The sequence below is a fragment of the Polypterus senegalus genome, chromosome 1, assembly GCF_016835505.1.
Source record: "Polypterus senegalus isolate Bchr_013 chromosome 1, ASM1683550v1, whole genome shotgun sequence".
Classification (NCBI taxonomy): Eukaryota; Metazoa; Chordata; class Cladistia; order Polypteriformes; family Polypteridae; genus Polypterus; species Polypterus senegalus.
In genome coordinates, this window is record NC_053154.1 from 93444361 (window position 1) to 93467473 (window position 23113).

The 23113-nt window shown below is 35.3% G+C and overlaps 1 protein-coding gene across 4 annotated transcripts in view; it reads left to right on the plus strand.

Moving 5' to 3' along the window:
* LOC120529620 (growth arrest-specific protein 2) overlaps window positions 1-23113 on the plus strand; it is a 191970-nt gene that overhangs the window by 13521 nt on the left and 155336 nt on the right. For 2 of the 4 annotated variants that reach the window (XM_039753593.1, XM_039753572.1), the window contains exon 2: window positions 11661-11824. In XM_039753593.1, the coding sequence (XP_039609527.1) occupies window positions 11680-11824 (145 nt within the window). In that variant the 5' untranslated portion in view covers window positions 11661-11679. Of the gene's footprint in view, window positions 1-1611; window positions 2030-9826; window positions 9844-11660; window positions 11825-23113 lie in introns of those variants that run through there. The other 2 variants (XM_039753582.1, XM_039753601.1) reach the window with 2 other exon arrangements.

Genomic DNA, 23113 nt, shown 5'->3' on the forward strand with positions numbered 1-23113 from the left:
AATGTGAACCAATATAATTCTTTTTAGCTTATTGATCCCAAAACTTTTAAGTTGAGACAAATCATTTTAGAGTGATTGGGTGCAATTCACTTGTTTTATACTGTAGTAAATCTATTTTTTAAGTTGTTCTTTTTTGGCAGTTGGAAAGCCATCAAGCTGGAATGTTCGACCGGAAGAATATACAAACGGCCCATCAAACACAGCACACAAACAACCCAAAATATTAGGTTAACTGAAACAGGATTTTTACGTTTATTCCCTCCACCATAACTTACTTTGGTACAAACAATTTTTTTTACTTTGATTGAGATCTGAAACCAAATATTTCAAGCTACAACACTAAATGACTAATCTTAAGTTGCTTGAAAGAGAAAATTTACGTTGAATGAACAACATCAATGTTATACTTTTTTCGTGTGCAGTTTTGTTCTCCAGGTTACAAAAAGGACATAGCAGCACTAGAAAAGGTCCAGAGAAGAGTGTCTAGGCTGATTTCAGGGCTACAGGGGTTGAATTATGAGGAAAGATTAAAAGTGCTGATCCAATACAGTTTAAGTAAAAGAAGATTAAGAGGTGACATGATTGAAGTGTTTAAAATTATGAAGGGAATTAGCACAGTGGATGGAGACTGTTATTTTAAAATGAGTTCATCAAGAACACGGGGACACAGTTGGAAACTTGTTAAGGGTAAATTTCGCACAAACATTAGGAAGCTTTTCTTTACACAAAGAATGATAGACACTTGGAATAAACTACCAAGTAGTGTGGTAGACAGTAAGACGTTAGGGACTTTCAAAACTCGACTTGATGTTTTCTTGGAAGAAATAAGTGGATAGGACTGGCGAGCTTTGTTGGGCCACCAGTGCCATCTGCCTATGTAGTTACCTCACAAAACTCTTATAAAATGCCATTGCAAAGTCACATTTACTTTATATGCTGTTTTTATATGAATTTGAATAGCCTTGGATAATTCGGATACTTCACTATATCAATAATAATAATAATACATAGCTATGTACTTTTATATTAGGCTATAGCCGTATTTTATTCATCACCACTTTTTAATATGACAAAATAACCCAATTTTAAAACTAAAAAGTATTGTATTATAAACTAAATAAAAACAGATAATAGTTAAGATACTTCACTGTTGGGTTGAAAAGACGCATGTTAAGTGCCTGTAATCAAAACGCGATCCGGCAGGAACTATTCCTGGATGGGACGCCAGTTTCTAACAAAAGAAACTTGCAATCTGGTTTGACTCTTGGCCAGTCTGGAGTCCCAGGTATGCCTAATATGTTCGTTCTCGGGATGTTGGAGTAAAACCATAGACTGAACCGATATCCTGTAAACTGAGAAGCGACAGTACGGCTGAGCCACACAGCTACTAAATGATGTCTGAAGGAACATTTTCATTATATACAGTTTTGAATCTCTCCGTTATCGCATCAATAGTAATATTTTACATTGCGTAAGTCCGCAAATTTTGTTTTATTAATTATACATAAGTAACAAACTAATCTACCTGTTTTCATATAAAAATTCAAAACCCTGATACATTCAGCGACAACACGGTGATATTTAACAACTGCACGTTGCTTTTGCAAGCGCATCAATGTGATTACCATCTGTACACACGGAACGATTCTTTGAGTGCATGTATCATTTTTCTGCCTCTAACTTTTTTTCTTCATTTGCGGCGAGGAAGATGGAAATGTGAGTAACTGGCACGGGTTACAAATAGGCCCTCGGCCACGCGTGACAAGGATCGTTTCAAAAGTCGATCCCACACGTCTGAAATTTTTATTACGTTTTTGATCCACGAATGAACAAGCAGGAGTTAAACCTTCTCTACTCTCTTCTCCACACTTCCCCCTCAAAAACCAACTGAGCTGCCGGGAGACCAGCCTACGGTAAAGGGGGTTGAACGATCTCCGTGGGAAAGCGGAGCCGTGCAGAAAAAGAACTGGCAAGGTACAGATGTGCGGAGCAGAACAGTCGATACATCGTGGTGAGGAATACAGATAGCGTAAGTGTTTTCTCGTGTTGTGATTTGCAACTTGAAGGTCTGTTTTTGCTGGGTGTGGTGTGTTTCGCATTGCTCCACCGGCAGTCGGGTTGCGCAGAATTTTGAAGACTCGGTTTTACATCAAAAAGCGCAAGCCGCACATAGACGCTAGTCAGTGGAATGAGTGCACCTTTTGCTGGAATGGTCTACTTCGCCGAATTATATGTCTGTGTACTTAATTATAACCAAGTTAAATTCGGGAACATAGTAATGCAATTTATATAGATGATTTGTATTATGTATATGTGCTAGTAATATATTCGAGTTCAGTTTTTGGATATCTTTTAAAGGAATTGCTGCACCATGTGAAAGGTGCTAAGCAGTGATTTTTAAACATTACAAAATTACGAATTGATACACTAGAAGTACTCATATTCTGATTAAAAAATATGTTTATCAGTAGTGCAGATGTTTATAAAAATATGTTTTTGCATGTCAGCTCATGCTAAAAGTATGATATACTGTCTCCTAAAATGTGAGCAGATAGGATTTGATAAAGGGGCAGAATTACCATGTGATGTTGGTTTTAAATGACAAACACAGCCTTTATCATCTTTATTTGTGTAGTCCTCGGGATACAAGTTCAAAATTCTTAAAGCCTAAGGCAAACTCATGGTTTGGCCATGCATCTGTATAACACAATACTTTACAATAAGGGGCCATCCAGATGCATCTACTAACTGATGTTTACAAACAAGACCTTAACAAATATTTTGGTGCTAATAATATCTACAAAGCACCAATGGCAATAATAAAAACTACCAGCTATATAGTGAATGTAATACAATTTTGTTTTGCTATAGAGACAAAACGACTTCACAGCTGTTGGTGTTCCTGGGGTCCAGAATGCTAAGTTTTCATTGTAGTGAGATATAAAGTTAGAGGTTGGGTTTCTGCCTTTTACTGAATGTCTTACATTACGTGAATTGCTGATGTCCTCTTTTCATAGTCCTTTTTCACCTATTTTTTTTTTTTAAAGAATTTGTTATACCATTAATGAACTTATTTTACTGAACTGTGATGTGTTTTCAATCTGATATAAATATAATTGCATGGCATTCTATCAAGTAGCATTTAAACCACAGTGAAACCAAATCCCACTTCTCTAGTGAGAGTGAAATAAGATTGAAACAGTACCCAAAGAATAACAGAATGTACATATCATTGTGCCCTATCTCAGTAACAGATACAGTATGAGAAAAATTTTTATGCAATATACAGTATGTTCATTTTGAAATCACAGTCTCGCATTTGCCATGTACAGCAAATATTTGTTGTATATATTGTCATTATCTGCCTTGATTATAAATTATTTCAACCTAATTTATATTTTGTATTAAACATGTAGTGTGCTCAATGTGTACATATCTCTGGAGAATTCATTAATTGGTCTTATGAAGTTTTTTGTTCGCTTGTGAATAGAGTCCTGCTTATACTGTGTTTCTCAAAGCCTCAAAAATAAGAAAAACTGGAGTAGATTCAGCACCCAATCATGGAAGTCAAGACCAGGATTCCTTTGGCTTTTTCTTTGTGTTTTTGGTGCATGAATAAATTGATTGGGCCAGTTAAATATTGATTATATAAAAAGCAATTAAAACCGAGAATACAGCTGTTTAAGACTAAAATAAGCCATAAGTGTTCAAAATCTTAACGAGCTAGACAACTAAAATGAAGTGTTACTTGAGCAATAAGTGCTTCTTAGTAAGCAGTTTTGTTGGAACAAAAACCTGCAGCCAATGCGGCCCTCCAGGAATGAGTTTGTCCACCCTTGCTCTAGAAGATACAGGGGAGGACAGCTAATCTGGTTCTCTCCAGTACACCTTAGCAGTAAGAGAAACACACAGGAACAACTGATAACACTAGGGGTAGTTCTTCCCATATGTCACTAGGGATTGATGATGTTGTCTGGGATCCCAGGAGTGCTTATGGCGGGGTCATGGGAGGAAGTATAGAGCACATTGTGAAAGGACCTTCCATCCCTTTTGGTCCAGGAATCTTTGAGTTGAGAGGCAGCTTATAACAAAGGCTTAGCTGGTCAGAGTGAAGAGCGTTGGAAGTTGAGTAGGGAGAGCACAAGTAACGGAATAGTCAGAATTATTACTGTTTAGCTAGGTCCTGAGGACAGAGGTGTCTGTTATTTTTCTCTTTTGCTGCACTTTGTCTTTCCTGCAAGTTACTTATTTCTTCTTTTGTTAATAAAAAATTTTTTTTGTTAACGTGAATTCCACTGTTGGTGTATTGTAATTTGAGAACAACTGAAGAGTTTCCGCACAGTCCATAATACATTTTAAACACATCCATTTATAGACACATTAATCCATCTGACTATTATTGAACCTACTCAGTCAAGTTTAGGGTTCAGAGATTATCCAAAGTGTCATTGTGATAAAATTCATTAGTACATCTATAATAAAAAAATGTCTTTTAAGATTATGTAATGGATCTCTGTTAAGCCTCCATTATTTACTTTTGTTCTCTAAATATTATACCTATAATACATATCTTTTTATCCACTTTCAAGCCATAGAGCAGCAGAATGAACTAGAGGCAGGAACCAGATTATGATGGAGTACTTGTAATAATTATGTTATATTTGTAAATTGTGTGCTTATGACAACAATATGTAGGCAATGTCTAGAAAAAAAATAATGCCATACCAAATCAGAAAATTTCAAGCATCTCCAATTTGTGTCATGAGTGTCTCTGCAAAATCTATCTGCTCATTTTTCTTAAGCTTCAACAATCCTAATAGTAATAATAGTACCTTTTATTTATAGAGTAACTTTTTCATGCTAAAAGTGCTCATATTTCAGTAATAGCTGTACTACCTATCTAAGACAGGTTGAAATCTCAGTAACCTCAGTCATTTCCCCTTGGGATTAATAAAGTTATCTATCTATCTATCTATCTATCTATCTATCTATCTATCTATCTATCTATCTATCTATCTATCTATCTATCTATCTATCTATCTATCTATCTATCCCTCATCTTTTTCTTATTTGATACATGGGTTGTCCATTTGGTCTGGTATAAAAATACCCACCTGATCTGTTTCCTTCCCTCACTGAACTTTTTGCTTCTTGGATTGCGCCGCCTGCTTCACGACTTCTTCCTGGCATTACTTGTCAAACTACCAGTAATATAGTCAAAGTGTTTGTCTAGGAAAATGTAGTGGTGGTCACTACCACATTGACCTGGTTTAGCTCCAATATGACTAGGCTATAGTTGCTTTGGTTTCCTGATGCGCATGTTGATTTTTTTCATTATTTTTACTCATCTATTGCCAACTATATGAAGCTATCAGTCATTCCCACTATAGCTACTGTATAAACCTCTTTCATTCATGTGGCCCAAATGAGTGCAGGAAAGTCACTACCACGCTGCTGATACATGCGTATAACATTGGACAACAGAATAGGCAGATAAGATCAATTTCCTTATTTTTAGACCCTTATTTGGTAATTTTATTATCATTTTTGATTTTGTTGGACCCCCTTTCTACATGTTTTGCCTATCTTAAAATTTTTCTATCTTACTGTAGCAACTGGATGGACACACAGTTACACAGACACAAGCATACACATTTGTCCTTTTATTAAGATGGATAATATTTCTGAATTGTGAAGTCCTGTGACTTTCTCTCCTGTTAAAACCTAATTTACTTTACTGGTCTAAAAGTTAATTTTGCATATTTTTATTCTTCTTAATAGTTCCTGGAAAATGTGTAGCTTTATCATTTTTTTTTATTTAAATGTTTAGATTTAGTAACCAAAACCTTTCCTAATATGTTGAGCAGATGGTAAATCAGATCTTACAAGAAATCCGTTAGAATCCACTTTTTTATATAAATGTTTAGCTGTCCATAGGAATACTTTACTTTTATTGTTAAAGCTATCAAGACTGAGGGGCAGACAGACCTTACTAAATGTAGAGTGAGACACATTGAGTTTGAATAAAAGCAACATCTGGCTTCTTGCAGCTCACAAGATGTTAAACCACTACAGAGTCCTGCTGTTCAGGCCAGGCTTCTTTGACGCAGTATTGATCTAAGCTTCAGTGTCCTGGACACTTCTGTCAGCAGCTTTCCTGCTGCAGCAACTCTGCACCCACACTTGAAAAACTCAACTCAAGTCTTAAAAGCATTACCCAGGGAAGAATTCAGACTAGCAGTCTCCCTGAAAACATTTCAGACCATTCATTGTTTTTCCACTTTTCTTGTTTTCAGTGGTTATCTTAGCTTGGCATGTTTGATCGTGGATTTTGAGAAAAGTTTGTGACTGTCGGTATATGCTGGATCTCAGCTGCCATTCTGTCAGATGGTGCCAGAGCGGCTCCGTCTACCAGCTTTGCGATAAGATAGTCCTTGACCTTTTCAAGTGTAGCCTGGTGGAGCAGTGTCTAGCCTTGAGCAGACTGGCTTCCACGGCTTTTGAACTGTGAGACAGCAGTGTAATCCCATCATTATGTAGCTGTCTGAAATGTTTTCTTCTTTTGTGAATTAGTGAAAAACACATAAGATAACTTTGTACCATAATTTTTGTCTTCCTTTGTAGTTAATCTGCTTTCCTTGTTTCAAAAGGAATTTCTAAACTTTCTTTTAGTTATTTTTTTGCTCATACAGATTTCTTTTCATGTTTAATATCATGTTTGCATCTTTACACCTTTGAGACATTTTTCATCTCTCATCAGTCATTTTGTTGTTAATTAAATGTAAGTAAAAGATTTCATCTATCATATTTAATCGGTGGTGCAGTGGGTAGCGCTGCTGCCTCGCAGTTAGGAAACCCAGGTTCACTTCCCGGGTCCTCCCTGCGTGGAGTTTGCATGTTCTCCCAGTGTCTGCGTGGGTTTCCTCCGGGTGCTCTGGTTTCCTCTCACAGTCCAAAGACATGCAGGTTAGGTGCATTGGCGAGCCTAAATTGTCCCTGGTGTGTGCATGTGTCTGTGTTGGCCGGGATTGGCTCCAGCAGACCCCTGTGACCCTGTAGTTACAATATAGTGGGTTGGATAATGGATGGATGGATGTTTAATGCTAGAGTGAAATTATTAACATTAAAAATGTGATGTTTTTGGAACATAATTGAAAATATAGAATATGCTTAAGCTAGTAGCCATTTTTTGGTTTACTATAGTGTTACACTTAGAACTGTTCATGATAAAATTAATACAACTGGTTTATTTATGGAAAACATTGAATAAGCAGTACAATATAACTAAAGTATATTGAAGAGAGATTTATATTTAGAAAAATTCCTGTGATCAGTACTTACAGTAAGTGCCACTGTGTGTTACACACATTCCCTCATTTTTTATTTACTGCACAAAGTCTTTACCCTCACCCCCTGCTGTGACCTAAAACAATGAATGCAATTCATTCAGTGTAATAACAAACCATACAATTGTACATGCCAATTAATCCAGTTCAGTGCTATCACTTCTCTTCCTCTGAGAAGGTTCCAGATCAATTTTAAGATACCTCTAGATATTTAACCTAACAAAATTAAATGTCAGAATTAATAAAATGTGGATGGTTTTAAAGAGAATTTGCTAAATTGAATGAAGTTTTTTCTCAAAATGTTGGTCCTCAAAATGGCACTAAAAATGTATATGTCATCTAATACAAAGTCCTTGATGTTCTCTACAGACATTTTAATAATTGCAAGAGAGGATGGAATGGAGCAATATAGCTCTTGCATGAGAAGAAGAGTATCCAAAATAAGGAAACACTGGAGGAGAGCAAGGGATTCTATAGTATACAATGGCTAAAGGGGCATCTGGCCCAGGAATAAGAATAATCCATCTCAAATGACAAGTTATTTTTATTCCTGTTTATTGTTTCCTTATGCAAACCCAGAGTTTTGTGTATCATTTATGTGTCTTGTTATCTGGTCTTTAAAATTGTTATTACTATCTTCTAGCCAGTGCTGTTTACTGAGGTTCTTTTTTGTGCATTTATTCCTGTTGTCCTTCCTTCTATCCATATTCTAACATGTTGAACCCAGTAATGGGTCATGGACAGCTTGTGCAGTGCTGGGTGCAAGTTGGAAACAAATCCCAGACAAAATGGTATTCCATCATGGGTCATCCAGCCCCCAAATTCTCTCATACCTGATCAAATTAGAGCCTTCATTTACTCTAACATCCACTACAATACAAGAATATCCAGAGAAAACATATATATTGTGGACTTGAACCCGGACACAGACAGGCGGACATCTTAATTTCAGCCAACCCACGTTTATTTTACAAATATTTACAAGTTGACCTCATGTGCACCCCCAGTGCCTCCAGCACCAATCCCCCAAAGTCCAGGCCACACAGTCCTTCGTGCCTCTCTTTCTTGGCCGCCTCCAGTCCTCTCTCCAGCTCTGTCCACCTCCACCCGACTTCCGCCATCGACTGAAGGAAGGCGGCCCCTTAAATAGGAACACGTATGGGCTCCAGCTGCTTCCCAGCACTCCTCCATAGACCCGCCCCAGTGTGGCGGAAGTGCCGGCTGCGCACCCGGAAGCCGCCAGGGTGTCCCCGGTCGTCTTCCCCCCAGCACTTCCTGGTGTGGCGGAAGTGCTGGGCTCCAGGGTTGTTCAGGCACTTCCAAGCCCTTTACCCGTGGCCCCCAACATAACCAGGGCGGACGCCCCCTCGCGGTCTGGAGGAGGTACAAGCCCTCCTCCGGTCATCCTGGGCGTCCCGGCCAGATACCACTATATATATTATATATATATACTGGAAGAATATACAGGCTGCACACAGTATTGTTATTATTTATCCTGTTTGGACTAAATAGTTTGTGAAGATTCTGTTTGGTGGAAACTTTACTGGAGCATAAACATATGTGTAAAGTATCAGAGGGTCTTATTGGACATTTGGGGTGATAAGCAGCAAAAATGAAAGATGACACAAACAGCTCCTATACTTGGATGAACTTAATCCCAGTGTGCCATGCTGTTGTATTTAATTAACCTTATATGGTTGTGATTTTCTTCTGTTTTACTTATTTTGCACAACTTCCATTTTTGTGTGCTTGTATACAGAAAAGTGCTGTTGTTTTCTGTTATGAAACACACTTTACATTATACTTGAGAAAGTGCATTTATCTAGTAATAAATGTCAATGACTGAAACATCACTGAAAACATTACTTTCATTTTATGATATCTCCCAGTTACTTTGATTATTTTAGCTTATTTCCTAAAATAACTGCCTCCATTATTAGTTACTTACCTGAACAGTCAAATTACAGTATACTTAGTGTACATGTTTTGTTTTGTGGCTTTAATAATTTTTGTCCCTTCATTAAATAACAGATAAGCTTACCCTAACTACTGTTTGCAGCAAGTAACTGCCTAGTTAAATAACCTTGGATATTTAAAAAAAAAAAAAAAAGTTTGTGTTTCACAGCAGACTGAGGTGAAATTCTAATCGGTACCGTGCTTTTAAAAAGATAAATGCTCTACTGTATTGTAGCAGATGGTATGAAAAGCTCCCTGTTCTCTCTTCAGAAAGGAGGGAGGAATTTAACTGACAGGGTTATTGAAAAAGTTACATGTCATTAGGTGTACTGTAAACTATCCTGGGCAGAGCCCATGAGGTGGACAATGCGGCTTAGAATTGGAGATTCCTCTCTCAACTCTTAATACATTGACACAGAAGCTGTGAGTACAGGCTGTGCACAGCAGGCATTTAAGAAAAACAGCTCTTGTCCTCCTCTTCAGCCTTTACCCAGGACCTAAGACATAATACTCTACTGTCCATCTGGCAGCCAAGACTGAGGTACATGAAACTTCTTATGCTTTATCTTTGCTGGGTGAACTAGCTTTGTGCAATGTATTACACCTGATGGTGACTGAATGTTTGATTTTGTTTCTACTAATGTCTTTATACATTTTTACGGCAACTCAGAAAACATTGACATGCTGCTGGTATTGAAGGGTATCTTGTTAGGGTTACTGAAGAATGTATGCATTAAGGCTGAGAGTGTTGAGTGCTTTTAAGTATAAGTATTTAAAATGAAATTTAATACTCGGCACCAATTAAAAGCAAAGTTGCTTCTGCTTTTTCCTGAATCCTGTAGCTCATATGTTGTGATAATATTTTTATTATCGTAACATTTATAACTCACTATTTCTAATTGAAAAGTATTGTGCTGTCATACTGGGTGAATACTTTGCATCTTATTATGGAATAATATTTAATCTGAAGACATTCTAGGAAAAATGATCACACAATATTATTATATTTAAATAATACATTTCATCATTAATTGTGTTTAAAAACACTGGCATAATTGATGTGTAGAGCACTTTTCAATTATAGCTCATCCCCAGTAAAAGTGGCTACAAATCATAGTCCATTTTATATAGCATCTTACAGTGCAATATTAAGTGTTTTATAGCTGCAATACACTATTTTAACAGAATTTTTCATGGGAAGCACCTTAAAAAGATGAGACACATAAAACTTTCCTCTTCACTCTGTATACCTCCAACTATAATTATAACACCAAGTCATGACATTTGCAGAAATTCTCAGATGATATTGCCCTTATGGGGTGTATTGATAAGGGGGAAAAGACAAAGTATAGGAGTGAAGTGGTGAACATCATTTCTTGGTGCAACAAAACATCAGCAAAACCAAGGTACTGGTATTTTACTTTCGCTGTGCCTCTATGTCCAGTCAATATTCAGAGAATGGATGTAGAAGTGATGCACTTCTATAAGTACTTAGGGGTCCAAATCAATGACAGGTTGGACTGGTCTTGTAACACAGAAGAACTATTGTATATAAGAAAGGGCAGAGCCATTTTTTTTAGGAGTCTGTGTTCCTCTAATGTGAGTAGTGACATCCTTCACATCGACAACTATGCAATGGTCAGTGCGATTGTGTTCACTGTGGTGTGCTGGGCTGGTAGCATTACTTCAAGAGAGACCACCAAATCAAAAAGCTAATCATAAAGAGAAGGATCAGTTATGGCATGCAGTCTGGATTTCCTAGAGGAAGAAGCAAAGGAGAAAATGGAAAAAAAACTGAGTGCCATTATGAACAAAGCAGCACATCCTCTCTGTGACACACTAACACTGAGGACTTTCACCATGAAATTATTCTAAAGTGTGTCATGTAACACTGCTGGGGCATCTTTATACCAACAGCAATACTCCTGCATAATGCCTTACTGTGACTATGACTGCCAAGTTAGAGGTTTTTCTTACTTTTTAATTTTTTTCATTGACCCTGTAGTTAGGATATAGCGGGTTGGGTAATGGATGGATGGATGGTTTGTTTACAGTTGTTTACAATTATTTAACACCACTAGGCGAAAATGCTAGTTTTAAAATAGCAGTCTTTATACTAGGAAATTGTTACTCAGTATTAATGTAGTATAACATGTGACTAACACTTCACTCCAGGATCTGCTAAGCTTCCTCCACAGAGCCTGAATATTGATTAAACATCCAGAATTTCAAGTTTTGTTATTTCTTGAAGTACTGTATATTACTAGATCCTTAGAGATGTTTCCATGCAACCTGAAGTGATACAAGATTGCTTACCTCAGTCTTTCTGTGCTTTGTTTTTTTTTTTTTTTACTGCAGATCTGTTTGTAGGTTCACCATGTCTAATGCCTTAAGCTCCAAAGAGTTCAGAGGGCCCAGTCTTGCAGATGTTAACCAGTACAGCCAATGGTTGGCTAGCCGACATGAAGCCAGTCTTCTGCCCATGAAGGAGGACCTAGCTTTGTGGCTTACCAGCTTTTTGGGTATGTTTTTCAGTGAGACCCGGAAAGAGTGAGAGTTTGGTTGCTCAATAGTGCAGTAACAGACACAAATAAGTAGCATTTCATTCCTCTGTTTATTTTGCAACATGCCTTGTAATGTGGCAAAACTCTGTTCTCTGAAAGATATTCTGTCAAACAAATGGTTCACTTTTTTATTTTATTTATTTTTTAGTGAAAATGGTCTTTGCTGCTAAGACTTTAGGTAGGATTTATTTTTTACTATCATTTAATTAGGGAAAATTCTTCCATCTAAGCTAAATGAAATTGAATTTCTTAATTCTGTTCATTCATCGATTTTCAATATTTGATTATTCTGTTCAGAGTTGCAGCAGTATGTGACAAAGCCAAAATGAACTGAGAAATAACCTGTGGAGAAAATGTCAGTACATTGTAGAGCACCCTCAAACATATTTATGTATCTTCATCACGTTTAATTTAGAATCCCTCTTCCTTTCAAATCAAAATAATTGCATTTTCTTAAATTGTCAGAAGAGACTGAAATGAAAAAGAAAAGCATCATTTCATTGTTTAAATCCAAATTTGTTCGATTTCTTGTAGACATAATTTCACATATTCTTAAATTACTTGCACCAATACCTGAAACCAGGCCATGGGTAATTTTTGTAATTTTAATCATTGGAAAGTCTGGCATGTCAATTATATTTAAAAATATTAGTCATTTTTTATGTGTTCTTTTCCTTCTTCATGTAGAATTGATATAAAATTTTACTTACCATAATGTGAACTATTTTCTGTCAAATAATGGAAATATTATTGCTTCTAATTTAAAAAAAAAAAAATCGTAATTTTCATTTTGGTAAAGCGGGGTAAAAATTATTCTTCTACCAAATTTTGTTTAGTCCCACATATAAAGCAGACTATATACAGGTACAGCATATGTATGTATACATGTATTTCTGTATGGGTGGGTGTATGTGTGTGTACATATAAACATTGTGGCCTTTAGGGGGCACCACTAAGCCCAAAACATTAAAGAGGAATGCTTTGTGCAAAAAACTATGCTGATTAGAATGTGGATGAATAGTCTTAATTTGAAAATGTCGCTTAAGAAGGTGTACTTCAAAAAAAACAAGCCAACGGGCTTTCACACATACGTAGAATAGAATAGTGAGTTGTGTTTGATGCCCCCATTTTGAAGAACTTGAGAATACTAGTGCAGAAAAGGGTATGTAGAGAAACATTGTTTTAATATTTTGTCAGCTTTGGGCTCGCTAGCAAAATTGTGCACAATATTTTGCTCCAGTCCTAGACTGCATTAGAGTGCTATGTTTGAATCATGTGAGTTATTTGGAGATTCATTCCATGTTATTGTGGGTTGTCCATTTTACAAATGAAAACTATGCGATTCTAATTTGAATACTGTTCTGTATCAATTTAGGTAGTTCATAGCTGATGTGTTCTTTATGTCAAAGGCTGGCTAAGTGGCTTACAATTTACACATCATTTGATGTTGTGTTTTTCCAGTTGATGATAGTAGAAATTAATTCTGAATTAAATACAAAATGAGCAGACCAGGCACCAAAAGGTTTTGACACTAGGATTCAGTATCAGTTGTTCAGTTTTTCAGAGAATACCTACAGTGTTGCATTGCCTGGCAGAAATCCCACCTGTGGGGGAAAAAAAAAAAATAAAAAAAAAAAATTGGTGTGTTGCTACTGACACATCTCTTGTCAGATAAGTGTTGAAGAATATATCCAGCTCAAGGGTGTACTCAGTATGCAATAAATACTATGCTCATTTAAATTCGCACAAAGTCACTGGGCTGTACCTCTGCTTTCAAAAATAAAAAAAATCATGCCATTAACTGGGTGGAGAAGAAGTGAGCCCACTTTATCACCATGAAGGTACTGGTATGCTTAGGTGCCCTGTATAATTTTTTATAGTCTTAGTATTTATGATGAGGGATTAAACCAAATATTTAAAAATGTCCACATATATTACAGGTGGCCACTTGCATAGGTTGTTCTTCCAGTTTGCCAGCTGGTGTGAATTTGGGGTCATTACTCTATCCAATAATAATAAATAAGTGGATTAAACACACAGCCAGTATTGGAGTACATCACTGAGTTATCTGAATCTGGTTAATTCTAAAATTTAAACCAGAAAACATCAGAGATCATGCATAAGGTGAACAGACAGATGGTAGAAATCCTGAGTATATGAGAGCAGTATTATGGGTCAAAGCTTGCTTGTTTCCTGGAAGCTAGATATTGCAGAGGAAACCCACACAGGCATAATTAGAACATGCCAGTTCTACACTATTACATGGCCCTGTATTTGAACTGTAATGGTAAATGATAATGCTAATCATTGTGCAAAAGTCCAGATTACAGAAGATTTTTTTAAAATGTATACTTTTATTAGTGTGCCTTATATTTTATTTAAGACCTTTATTATTTTGTTTTATGCTAACTACTACACTGCAGTGCACAGTACCTATTGGTTTAATTGTATGGTGCGCCTTTCATGTGTTTAAGGGGGGCAGCATTTGATATTCACAAATTTCAGTTTTTTGCAGTAGGTTTTTGGGATTAATTAATGATGATTATGTGCAGAAAAATAATCAACAACACTAGGTAAATAATATTAAAAATCAAAAACTAATTATTTATTCCTTTATCCCAGGCAGTCAACATTGATTACATTTATTTCCAACAGGATTGTATTAAAATGATGTATTAAATAAACTTATGCCTTATTAATGCCTTTTATTGATAAAAAGAGCAATGAACTCATCATCCATCCATTTTCTAAACCCACTTATCCAGAACTAGGTCATGGGGAAGCATGTACACACATGCACACACACACCTGCATGTCTTTCAACTGTGGAAGAAAACCAGAGCACCCGAAGGAAACCCATGTGGACACAGGGAGAACATATAAACTCCATCGGAGTACCTGGGATGTGAACCCTGGTCTGCATGTTGGGAGGCAGTTGTGCTATCATTGCACCAACATACAACATGCATCCCATAACCATTTTAATGTTATTATTTTAAAGATTTATTATTTTTGAAAAATATAGCACAGTTCCTATAATTAACATTTCATATTATGTCCATAATAACACAATAATGCATTTATTTTAAATTATTTTATTGTCTGGAAAGAAGGAAGGCATGGTAAAAAAACAGAAATCAACAGAGAGAGCACAAAAAAAACACAGTTGGGGCACTTAACAAACAGTCAAGCGGTCATACCTTTGAAACTCAAATATTGTGCATATTCTAAATTGGAAGTTGGTATGCTGCACATTAACATTTTTGAATGTATGGCATTAAGTACCTAAATTTGTATGCATTGTGGGTTTGAATGACAGATTTTTAATATTTGTAGATTAAATTAAATGAACCAGTAGCATTGCTTTAAAGATGTTCAACTTTTATACTATCTTAAATTTGTTTTGAGAATATGTTAACTACAAAGTCTATGCTGATGACATCAAGACAGTTATTTTGGCAAACATCTGCTAGAGATAATCACTGCAGCTACACAAACCATCTTCAGGATGTGGTGTATTATATTAAGAAGATAGAAGAACATTTTTGGAATTGTTATAGAGCTATAAATAATAATCAAATTACAGTATATCTTTTTAAAAGTTTAATACAAAATACTAAAAAGAATAACTAGACTTTTTTTCCACATTTAAAAAGCTTTAAAGAAATAGCTTAATTATGATAAACACAGATGCAAGTGGTACTAATGTTTTTTAAATTATAATTTACACTGCATTATTTATCATTGTTTTTTAATAAGAAAATCTGTTAAGAACTCCAAACTTTGAAGAAGAAATGAAGTGGATTAGAGAAAAAATGTAAAGAATAAGTAGTCATCTGACAGTTCAACCAAGAAAAAATGTCAGTCCATCAAGTTATTTTGACTTGCTAATAGTTTTACAAATATTTAATATAACAATATAAGAAATCAGATAAGTTGTTTTTGTTTTCTGGTGTTATCTGTAGAAGTCATAGTGCTGCACTTGTTATAGCTTGAAATTCTATGATAGTATATCTGGATAATGAAAGTAAACCCACCCATATTTTGCAATCAACCCAAACTATACAATACCATACCATACCTAAACTCACTTAATCCTGAGTAGGGTCATGGGAGCTGAAACATATCTCAGCAAGCAAAGGGCACAAGCCAGGAACAGTCCTCTGGACAGGGTGTCAGTCTATCACAATGCGATCAACCCTAATGTTTTAAAACTTGCTTCCAAAATAACTTGTGGCTAGTTGAAATTCTTTTACTCTTAATTTCATTTTGTCAGGTTTGCACAAGAGTGTGTGAATTATTTCTGCAGTTCATGAAGATTGATAAGTAAGATTACTAGTTAACAGAAAAGGATATGCTTATAGTCATTATTTTGGTTTTGTTCCTTAATTGTCACCAAAGAACAGTGCAAGAAAAAGTCAACTCCAGCCAACTGTAATTTATGTGTAATAAATATTATATGGTGCAATTAAATTGAAATTCCATTTTATTTCCATTTTACTGTCTAAGCATCCATTCTTCACACAGGTTGCAGGGTTTTGTACATAATATTCAAATACTGAATTATATATCATTGTAAATTAAACGCTCTATTGCCATCCATTTTAAAAGTTTGGCCTTGGTTTATAAAAATATAGCCTGTGATTAAATAACAGCCACTGATATGTTACTGTAGCCCTCATAAACCAATATAACATTAAGTATTAAAAGCAAAAGATACATAGCCAAATTATGGAATGTACATTTACTGATGCACTCATGTAATAGATGCTGACCATCCTGTATAGGAAGAGGGACAGAAGAGTTGTTTTTTTTTGTTATTGGAGGCTTCTGTGGAGGTCAGCAGTCATAAAATGTGCCTAGAATTTTATGAATGACTAAAACATAATGCACTGAACAGAAGGCTACTTAATATATAAAGTAGAAAAATGTTTGTGCCATAATGATGAGTCTTCCAACACACTGAAATAAGTACTGGTTTTCGGCAAACAGAAAGAGGTCATCAACCATTTTTTTAAGAACATCTGTCTTAAGTAACATAAATTCCATTTTCCTGCTTGGTCCAAGAATGCCAATATGAGTCATGAAGTTCTTTCCAACATTCTGCAATGTTAAATTGTAGACAAATGGCATTGTGATAACCCTTTGGATGTTCAGTATATAGAATTGGGCTTGCCATCTAGTCAAAGTAATGAGGCATTTGGGAATTTGTTGTACACTTGGTTATAATACGTTTATCAGCTAATTATTTATTATACATCATACTCTTTTATTTTAATGTCATAAATAAGTAATGTAAGGTTCCTTCCCTGTGAAACTTAACATTGGATTAAGCAGGTTAAAATGTGGATAGATACAAATTTAAATTACATTTATAAAAATAATATCTGAACCCTTCTCAATTATCACAATGGTTCTTACAAAAAAAGAAACAGACTGTACATATATACTCTATCTGAAATGAAATGAAGAGAGACTTCTGTCTGCTGTCACATTCCCATATATTGTATTGATTATTTCTGACCTCCTGCAGTATATGAAGATCTGCATGCCTTTCTGGGAAATGTTATTTACAGAGTAATATTGTATGGTCTCACCTTTTAGCATCTCTGCCAGTCAAAGTGTAATCTGATAGCTAAGGATTGAATTTAAAACCATTTGGCCTCAGATTAAATTCCACCCTCAAAATACGCCCCATACTTATTTTGTATAGTTATGTTATATCATAATAGATGTGTATATGTTTGAAATAGTTTTTATTATGAAATGTACTGTAAAGCTGACTAAGCGACTGTAATGTATAAGCAGCCCAGTTTTAAGTCCCTAATTCTTAGTGATTTGTTTGGACAATGAGAGAAATCTTCTTATATATAAACGTCTACGCGTGTAAGTGTGAGGCTACAGCATGAAGCTTTAAGAGCTGGCAAGGCAGCCACAAGTTAACAAGTCAGAGACAAACGCACTTAGCTGCTAATATGCAAACAAGGTTAGCATATCGGCAAAACGATACCTCAGAGAAGAAAGAAACTTGCTTACCAGCTGATGGACAATGGGGGCGAGCATGTCCATAAAACAAAACTGCCGACTCTGCATTTCAAATTTTTTTTCTGACGATTTCAATAGTTTCTAGGAGCCTGGGTTTTTTACAGCATGGGCTCTCACAGCTAGTATAAAATAATTGTAGAAAGGTGGATGGTAATTTAGCTGCTTTTTCCTAGAATTTTCAATAATACGGAGCAGAATATGGTGACATATTCTTTATATCTTAGCAAAACAGTATTTACGGGCACTGAGTAAAACATTTTATGGTACATTTGTAGGTTAAGCTCCCAATGTTAGATTTTTTTAAACTAAACTGTGGCTTGTCCTCATTATTTGTCTACTCCGTATTCTTTTCATGGTAGTGATGTTTCATTAAATTACAGACATAAAAATGTAATATTGCTTCAGTTGTGGATTAGTTGTTTACTTCACTCATTTAGAAATGTTTAGTTAAGGGTTTAATCACATGACACACTCAGGATTCTTCCTAAAGTTACTTCTGTTGTGTTTGTGCAGGAATTTAGGCATATTTTTGTCAAAAACTAGCCCAGAGATGCAATAGCTTGCAACATATTCAACTGAAAATTCAATACGCGAGAGGAAAATATGAAATAGATTAGGGAAACCTGAACCTTCTTGGTTTCTGAGTGGCAAGTAAGGCTATGTTTACATTACCAGGTCTCGATGCCTAAATCAAATTTGGCAAAGAAATCTGATCTGATGTCTGTGGTATTTACATTACATGATCTAGATATAGCCTGAGTGGTACATACACATTCAGCTTGTGTGGAATATACGTATATGTAATATGTATATTAATAACATTCAAATGTCTCAGCAGTAAAAATGTTGTTTCCTTGTTATCATTTTTTAACCTGCTAATCCCTGAATAGGGTCATGGGGAATGCTGGAGCCTATCCCAGCTAGCCTTGGACGCAAGGCAGGAACAATTCCCTGGACAGGGTGCCAGGGAATTGCAGGGTGAACACACACACAAACCAACTTCACACTAGTGCCAATTTAGTATAGCCAGTGCATCTAACCTGCATGTCTTTGGACTGTGGGAGGAAACCAATGCGGACATGGGGAAAACATGCAGAACTACACGTAAAGGAGGACCTGGGATGCAAACATAGCTCTCCTTACTATGACGTCATAGTGCTACCACTACGCCACCGAGCCACACATTTTAGTATTTCACATGATGCATTAAAACAAGTAAAGAAGGCATTTCCTTGTGTAAAATTCTGATTTGACAGTTTAAATTCAGACTGGTTATGGGTGATTTGAATGGAAATGAATGGAGTATTGGGCATGCAAGTGGACTGTATTTTGTTTCAAAAAATAGGACACCATGTGGGTTTTGGCAAAATTTAATCAGTGTCAGATATGTGAAAAAATAGGAATCGGGTCACATCCAAGTGGTAGTGTTAAGGTAACTGTTTAAACAGAGGTAACTCTATGTATATACTGTATACTGTTATAGATTTAAATTATGAAATTATATATAAGGACACTACTCTTGTACTAGTTATATATTTATATTTTATATTTTCACATAGATTTATTTATTTTTCTTTACTTATTCATTAATGTTCTTATTTGGTTTTTTTCTTTTCTTGTAAATTTCTCCTTGACATCTTGTAAAGCACTTTGAGCTAATCTTTGTATGAAAATGTTCTATATAAATAAATGCAAGTGGTGATCCATGCACATTGACATAAATAATGAACTGAAGATAACAGTTTTAAATATTAAAATATTGCTTTTGTTAGTATAATTTATAATGTGTAGGGACTTTGGGTGCATCAGTGGCACTAGGATTAACATTTAGACAAAATAAAAGTTAGCAGCACTCCTGACACAGGTACAGGTACAACCTTTGTGTGTAGTTTTCAAAAGATGACTGATATTGATACCCAAAGGGTAAATTCTAGTGTAATTCATGCTGGGAGCAAGTAAATCTGTAAATGTCTAAATTGCAACCAAAATTTTAGTTTTGTGACCATCTAGTTGAACTTGACGAAACCTATATTATTTATAAGGCTTAGTGTGACCATACTGAAACAAGCTAGTAAACAAATTTGCTTTTGCCTTCTCTATTAGTTGTTACAAAAATAGATTTTTTGATTCCACTAAGTCATTTTGAAATGTGTACTAAAAGAATTTTGTTTGTTTATCTTTTACTGCATTTCTGGTAGTCTGCTTTCAAATTATATAACTAAGAACAATAAAATATATTTTTCCTACAGAGCAGCACTAACAAGTACTTAAACATAAACACAATGTATTTAAGCATTTACTATACACGTTCTAATCACATTTTCTGGTTCTGCACAGTAAATGCTACTGAGAAAATAGACTTAAAACAGAGAAGAAAATGATTCTCATTATGAGCTCACATATATTATTGCAGCCCATAATTTCTGGTGGCACAGTAAACATTTTCATTCCTATTAAGTAATCAGTTGGCTGAACATTTTAATTGGTGGTTCTGCTATACAGTTATAAAAATAACACTATCCCCATTATTGTACTAGTACTACACATTAGTATACTTTAAGAACTGGATTATTTAAGAAATAACAATGTAGAAAGATTACAAAGCAGCAGTGTACCTATGTAAATCTATTTTGCACTCTTAAAATAAGGCATAGGCGCTGTCACACTTCAAATAGAAAAATAGTGTGTTCTTCACCAATGACTTATTTTCATTTTTGTGTTTCATTTTTTAACATGTAGACATTACAATGGCATTCTACTGAATCAAACAAGTAATAATAACATAACAAATACTAATTATAGCAACAATCATTTGCTTCAAAATCAACATAGAGAAAACAAAGGAAAATAGAAATACAAAGGTGAAAAAAAATTATTCTGTTGCCCCTTTCCTGCCATTTCTGTTGCATTACAGGTTGCTTTTGACTTACATCTTGACTTACTACCGTAGTTGAGTGATGACTTTGAAATAAGTATCACAGTTTTTTTCCTTTTCATGCACATTCTAAATAAACGATAAGGATACTTTTACTTTTTGTGAAAAAGTGTGTTGATTGCATTAAATATCTGTTTTAAGTTGAATGCTTTTGGAAGGCAGTTTCCATTAAATTCCATGCTTTTTTTCTTTATGTACAGATGGCTGTCATGGTCATTAATTTTAATGGCTTTGAATGTAACCATTCCCCATATGGCTATAGGAAGAGGCATTTTATTTGACAGTCTTCTTTATTAGTTGTTTCAGAATTAACAGGTATGGATGTGTGCCTGAATTCCCCTGTGATGGACTGATATTCTATCTATGGCTGGTAGCTTTTAGGATAAGCTCCAGCTTTTCGCTGTCCTGAAACAGAAACGATTTCAGAAAATTAATGGATTCGATGGATGTTAGTTATAAAGACAAGCATGTTAGGGTAATCAATATTTTTAAACTGTCCCTGTGTAAGTGTAGGTGGTGTGCATTAGTGGGTCCTCAAGTGGACTGGCGCTTGATACTACTGTATAGACCTAAGCCATCCATGATATTGAATTGGTTAAATCAGGTGTTATGTTGTTTTAATACCTAATTCTTCTACTGGTTACAGTACTTATACATACTATAAATATTAATCTGATAGTAATTAACAGAATAATAACACTTGACATTTTGTTGTAATATTTGAATACACAATATTTGTTTTCTGCCTGATTGCATGTAAAGTATTTTCTGTTCTCTCTGTGTCTTATCCTTGCAATAGTTTTGTTGTTAACAACAGATGACACTCTTTTCTATTCTTGCATACTTTATGTATTTCTGGTTGCCGAACTCACTATATTGTAAAGGTCTGACTTTAAATTAAACATCCAGTAGTACCAAAAATTTATACTGTTTCAGAGAGTACAGTTTTATGCCTCACTCTTCTCCTTTAATAAAATACCCTGAAAATAAAAGAGAATACCGTTGAACCATCCCGAGTCTGCATAATATCAAGAAGAAAGTGTAACAATGATTATAATGTACTTATTTATTTATTTATTTATTTATTAATTTTATTACAATCCATACAAAGCAATCAAGTTTTTACAAAAAGAAAAATTGAGTTAAGAACAGATCGATCCCCACCCCTTATAATGTACTTATTTAGACTAATTACTTTTGTGTGTTTTTATTTAACATTACACTTGCATTTGTAGTTTGCACCATTTCTTACTTTTGTTTCCAGCTCTTCACAATTTCTGCTGCTGCTGCAACCACCAAATCTTCCGGTTCAATTTAAGAAAAGAATATCCTTTCCTGTTTTCTGTTCTGGTAGCCAGTGGTGACTTTGCAGTACAATAATTGTTAAAGGAACCAAATAGCACTAAACCCTCAAAAACCAGGAAAAAAGCGGGTGAAATCCTCATGAGAATTTAAGTGTTGGGTCGTGTATTATCCTTTTAAAATTATTGAACATACTTAATTGTTTTAGTGTCCTTAAATAGTAGAATTTGATTTTTTTCTAGCTATTGTGTTGTTTAACATGCTACATGATCTGGTAATCTTTTTTTTTTGTTAACTGCAAGAGTGGCACATATGGGAAATCTAGTGCTTTGCAGTAAGGAGGTTGTGGGTTCACTTCTTGAGTCTTCCCTGGGTGGAGAGCGCTTTGAGTAATCAGAAAAGCTCTGTATAAATATAAAGAATTATATTATTATTATAGTACAGCCACCTTTTTTACTCTGAATGGTTTACTACCACAGGAAATATGGGAAGTCAAATGTGTAGTAATACACATCTCTTTAGGAATAGTGATGTCAGTAGTACTTAAACTCGGGTATAAACACTTGATGTAATGTGAATAACCTAGAGATCCGGTGTGACTTGGAGCATAATACACACCTATTCTTTTTCTGAACATGTATTATAGTGATGTTGGGAGCATTTGTGACCAGAAAGAAAGCACTGAGAGGTGTGCTAGTCACAGGCTCCGCACATGCGCACACACACTCTTTTTTATTTGCAGATGCCTGTTAACCTAATGTGCATTTTTTACAATGTGGGGGAAAGAAAGAAAGATAAACATGACTAAAGAGAAAGCAGACAAGCAAAATAAACCCAGATCATTGATGTTGTGAGGAAACTGCTGTAACTACAAAGTCACTGTGATACCCCTCCTATAATTAATCAGAGCTAATATCCTTATTCCCACTATGGCTCAGTTGGACAGAGAGTGGAAGGAGGGCCAG